We start from the raw sequence: 5,707 nt of genomic DNA on the forward strand, positions 1-5,707 counted from the left end.
TGCTCCGCTGGATGTGTAATGTCAGTGTGCATACTCGACAGAGTGTAAGCACCTTGAGAGAAAAGTTGAACCTAAGAAGCATCAGTTGTGGTGTACAAGAGAGACGATTGCGCTGGTATGGTCATGTGGCGAGAATGGATGAGGATAGCTGTGTGAAAAAGTGCCACCCCCTAGCAGTTGAGGAAACCTGTGGAAGAAGTAGACCCAGGAAGACCTGGGCTGAGGTGGTGAGGCAAGACCTTCGAACATTGGGCCTCATCGAGGCAATGACTTGTGACCAAGACCTTTGGAAATATGCTGTGCTTGAGAAGACCTAGCAAGCCAAGTGAGACCATAACCCATGGCCTATGCCAGTGGTGCAACCAGCCCACTTATCAAGTGAAATCGAAATCAAATTTGATGACAGTACCGCTTGACTGGCATCCGTGCTAGTGGAGCGCTAAGAGCACCATCTGAGTGTGATCGTTGCCAGGGCTGCTGACTGGCTCCCATGCATGTAAAAAGCACCATTCAAGCGTGATCGTTACCAGCATCACCTTACTGGCACTTGTGCAGGTGGCATGTGAAAGACAACATTCGAGCAAGGTTGTTGCCAGTGTTGCTGGAATGGCTCCTGTGCAGGTGGCATGTAAAAAACACGATTTTGAGCGTGGCTGTTGCCAGTACCACCTGACTGGCCCTCGTGCTAGTGGCATGTAAAAGCACCTACTACACTCTCAGAGTGGTTGGCGTTAGGAAGGGCATCCAGCTGTAGAAACTCTGGCAGATCACGTTGTAGCCTGGTGCAGTCTTCTGGCTTGCCAGCCTTCAGTCAAACTGTCCAACCCATGCCAGCATGGAAAGCAGATGTTAAACGATGATGATGATAATGTATTTTTGCATGCAGGAGTGGCTGTGTGGTAAGTAGCTTGCTTCTCAGCCACATTGTTCTGGATTCAGTCCCACTGCTTGGCACCTTAGGCAATTGTCTTCTACTATCGCTTCAGGCTGACCAAAGCCTTGTGAGTGGGTTTGGTTGACAAAAACTGAAAGAAGCCCGCCGTATATATGTATATATATATATGTATTTGTGTCTGTGTTTGTCCCCCCCACCCCCAACATCACTTGACAACCAATGTTGGTGTGTTTATGTCTCCGTAGCTTAGCAGTTTGGCTAAAGAGACTGATAAAATAAGTACTCGGCTTACAAAGAATAAGTCCTGGGGTCGATTTGTTTGACTAAAGGTGGTGCTCCAGCATGGCCGCAGTCAAATGACTGAAATAAGTGAAATAAAAAAAAATCATCCTCAACTCTCATCCTCCCCTCTTCCCCCCCCCTCATTCATACCCTCTTTGTACCCATTCAAATGCTGCTAGTCTTTGGCTGCCATCCATCCTCAGTAACCAAAAATGTCAGGTAATCTTGAGATTCATCCAAAAAGGCGTTGGCAATGTTTGCTGCCACCTCACTGTGCTGAAGTCCCACCAGGCAGGTGCCATTCACTTCCAACAGTATATTGCCCACCTTCAGGTCGGTTTTGGAGTAAAATGTGGAACCATTCGGCTGCAAAAGAAACCAAAAAAAGAAAAAGATTAATTTCAAAGTCAGATCATCTCAAATATAAGAAACGAAACATTACCACTTGGTTATTAACCCTTTCATTACCAACCTGGCTGAAACCATCTTTTGCTCTGCGTACAAACGTTTTCAACTTGGATTAAACAAATAGTTACAATAGAGAATGTCTTACCTGGATTGCAAACACTCGAGGAAACATCTGACTGGAATTGATGCCACCCTCAATGGCCAAACCTAAAGTTGGCATCACTTTATAAATGACAACTTCTTGCAGTGGGATATTGCCATAGGTTTTCTTTAATCTTTTCTCTTTCTGTTCCTGAAATTGAAAATGTATTTTTAAGTGACAAATACTTTCTTAGCATTTAAAATGTGGTTGTTTAGCCCCAGGTCAGCCCTGGTCAAATAAATGCACATCTATTATCAAAAGTATTCCGTCAGTGACCATCCTGTCTTTCTGTATATCTAGTTCAACATTATTGAATGTGTCCTTCTCTCATCTTAGGATGCAGGCATTTCTGCATCATTGCATATTGTTAACAACAAAAACTATACACAAATTTTTATTGTTCCTATAAATATGAACTATCATTGTTATTGGGGCTGTGAAAGAGAAATGCGTGTGTCCTACAAACACATGAATGATGTCAGTCATAGCCCAATGTGCTTACACACATTTTGTTTGTGAGGAGAATTTTCTCCCAGAACCATTTCTACAGCAAAGGGTCTTCTCACTTCTGATTGTATTCAAATATGTGAAATACTGTTGTACATGATTTGCATTAATTACGAAATGGTAACGAGTAAAAATTTTGTAAATATAATTATAAGCTTTCACTGTATACTGACTATAGAAGATAGTTTAATATTAGAGCATACAATGTATGTATGTGTGTATGTATGTATGTATGTATATATGTATATATGTATGTATGTATGTACGTATGTATGTATGTATGTATGTATGTACATATGTATGTATGTATGTACATATGTAAGTATGTATGTATGTACATATGTACGTATGTATGTATGTACATTACATATGTACATATGTATGTACTTACATACGTATGTATGTATGTGTGTATGTATGTACATACATATGTATGTATGTATGAAAATTCTTGTATGTATGTATGTATGTATGTATGTACGTATATATGTATGTACGTACGTATGTATGTATGTATGTATGTACGTATGTATGTATGTATGTATGAATGAATGAATGATTGTGATTAATGAATGAATGATTGTGATGATTGTCCAACTCATGCCAGCATGGAAAGTGGATGTAAAAGTATGATGATTAAGGATTGATGATAAAAAAAAGAAACAGACACATTCTAGGAACTCACCTTAGTTTCAGGACGTTTTTCAAGGAATTTAGTTGTACAGGAACAGATGTTATTTCCCATTGACCTCGGGTCAAAGGTCAGTACTGTCCATTGACCCTTTCTTCTGTTGATCTAAAAGGAGAAAGTTTAGACCATGAAATATTTTCAAAATATTCTCGTATACTCATTCATTGGTGTGGGGTGTGGCCTAACCTTTTGGACACCAATCCAACTGTGACCTCCCCTCTTTCTCCGATATGACAGAATCATTAGCATGCCAGACTGGGGTTGGTGTAATGGATTTTATTATTTCTGGGTATGAGTACAAAAGAAAGAAGCCATTTTGAACCAGTGCGACAGAGAAGGCTCATCAAACCAGTAAGATGATCTCAAGCCCTTCTTTGGTGGGGAGAATATACAGAGGCTCTTGACTTGCAGTGGACTAAACATGGGCAATCCAATTGAATCCATATATATATATCATCATCATCATCATCATCATCATCATCGTTTAACGTCTGCTTTCCATGCTAGCATGGGTTGGACGATTTGACTGAGGACTGGTGAAACCAGATGGCTACACCAGGCTCCAATCTGATCTGGCAGAGTTTCTACAGCTGGAAGCCCTTCCTAATGCCAACCACTCAGAGAGTGTAGTGAGTGCTTTTACGTGTCACCCGCACGAAGGCCAGTCAGGCGGTACTGGCAACAGCCATGCTCAAAATGGTGTATTTTATGTGCCACCCACACAAGGACCAGTCCAGGGGCACTGGCACGATCTCGCTCGAAAATCCTTACACATGTCACGGGCACAAGTGCCAGAAAGGCGTTGCTGGGCACAGGTGCCATCCCGATTTCGCTTGCCCCAATATGTCTTATTGTTGGCATCCTTTTTGTCTCGGGAGACAATGGAGTTGTGCATTAAATAATCCAGTCTGGTTTTTATATTTCATGTCCTAATACATCTCCTACTGTGGCTCTGTAGTCCTATCCTTCACAAACACTCCCTCTGGCAGATGCCGCAAATGTAGCGAAGACTTTGCCTGGCTGGTTCTAATGTCATAGTTTCTTGTTGACGTCTTTTCTTGTCTTTCCACTTCTCCTCTCTCCCTCTGTCACTCCTTTGTGTTCCCTCTTCTATGGTGCGTCACCAATCTCCACGGTTGCTAGTAACCGCTTCCCAGTTACTAATACTGATGTCGCAGGCATTCATGTCCCTTTTGCAAACATCCTTGTATCGTAAGAACAGTCTTCCCACAGACTTAGTGCCCCTAGCAAGCTCTCCGTAGACTATGTCCTTGGGGATTATGCCATCTTCCATGCGACTAACATGTCCAAGCCATCTCATACGTCTTTGTGTGAGGAGTGCAAACATGCTTGGTATTCCTGCTTGCTTGAGGACATTTTTGTTGGGGACAGGATTCTACCATTTGATGCCAAGGATTTTCTGGAGGCAGCACAGGTGAAAGATATTTAGGCGATGCTCTTGGTGTGTGTATAGCGTCCAGGTCTCACTGCCATACAGTAGAGTGATATATATATCATCATCATCGTCATCATTGTCATCATCATTATTTAACGTCTGTTGTCCATGCTGGTGTGGGTTGGACAGTTTGACCAGAGTTGGCACGCTGGAAGGCTGTGCCAGACTCTAGTCTGATTTGGCATGGTCTCTACGTCTGAATGCCCTTCCTAACACCAACTCCAAGAGTGTAATGGGTGCTTTTACATTCCACTGGCACAAGTACCACTTGTGTGATACCAGTGTCTGCCAAGACTATGATTTCGCTTGGCTTGACAGGTTTTCTAAAGCATGGCATATCGCCAAAGGTCTTGGTCACTAGTCATTGCCTCTGTGAGGCCCACAGTTCAAAGATCTTCACCATGAATAGATAGGCATTAGATTTGACAGAGTAATCTGAATGCTGAAGGGTTTAACTGGCCAGATCTGGCCTCTTACACCTAACCTACAATGTCATTCTAAAATTAACTGTTACCTCATCAAAATCTCAACTCTACGAGATAATGCAGGATTAATTCAAAACAATTTGATTAAATAAGAATTAATTTTGACAGAGCAATCCATAATATTAAAGGATTAAAGGTCAGCTTACTCAGTTTATTATATATATGTATATATATCATCATCATCATCATCGTCGCCATTTAACGTCCGCTTTCCATGCTGGCATGGGTTGGACAGTTTGACCGAGGCTGCACCAGTCACCAATCTGATCTGGCAAAGTTTCTACAGTTAGATGCCCTTCCTAATACCAGCCACTCCGAGAGTGTAGTGGGTGCTTTTTATGTGCCACTCTGGTGGTACTGGCATCAACCACGCTTGAATGGTGCTTCTTACATTTTACGTGCCACCAGCATGGGAGCCAGTCAGGCGGCACTGGCATTGACCATGTTTGAATGCTGCTTTTTATGTGCCAATCAGGCAATACTGGCATCGGCCATGACAATGGTTTCACTTGACTCAACAGGCGTTCTCAAGCGCAGTTTATTACCCAATGATTGAAGGGTACTCTTAAATGGGCTGGTTATGCTGCACTGGCAGAGGCCACGGTTACGATCTCACTTGGCTATATATAAGTGCAGGCATGTCTGTGTGGTAACAAGCTTGCTTTCCAACCACATGGTTCTGAGTTCAGTCCCACTGCATGGAACCTAGGGCAAGTGTCTTCTAGTATTACCTCAGGCTGACCAAAGCCTCGTGAGTCGATTCGGTAGATGGAAACTGAAAGAATATATATATATATATATTCTTTTATTCTTTTAATTGTTTCAGTCATTTGACTGTGGC

The 5,707-nt window shown here is 42.4% G+C and overlaps 1 protein-coding gene across 2 annotated transcripts in view; it reads right to left on the bottom strand.

The window, feature by feature from the left end:
* Positions 1 to 6: 6 nt before the first annotated feature.
* Positions 7 to 5,707, bottom strand: part of LOC106874821 (whirlin) — a 17,394-nt gene continuing 11,693 nt past the window's right edge. For both annotated transcript variants that reach the window (XM_014922692.2, XM_014922691.2), the window contains exons 2-4: positions 2,920 to 3,030; positions 1,731 to 1,877; positions 7 to 1,543 (exon numbers count right to left, since the gene is read on the bottom strand). In XM_014922692.2, coding sequence (XP_014778178.1) covers positions 1,343 to 1,543; positions 1,731 to 1,877; positions 2,920 to 2,979 — 408 coding nt within the window. In that variant the 5' untranslated portion in view covers positions 2,980 to 3,030 and the 3' untranslated portion in view covers positions 7 to 1,342. The remainder of the gene's footprint in view (positions 1,544 to 1,730; positions 1,878 to 2,919; positions 3,031 to 5,707) is intronic.

Source organism: Octopus bimaculoides, chromosome 2 (genome assembly GCF_001194135.2).
Source record: "Octopus bimaculoides isolate UCB-OBI-ISO-001 chromosome 2, ASM119413v2, whole genome shotgun sequence".
In the NCBI taxonomy this organism is placed as follows: Eukaryota; Metazoa; Mollusca; class Cephalopoda; order Octopoda; family Octopodidae; genus Octopus; species Octopus bimaculoides.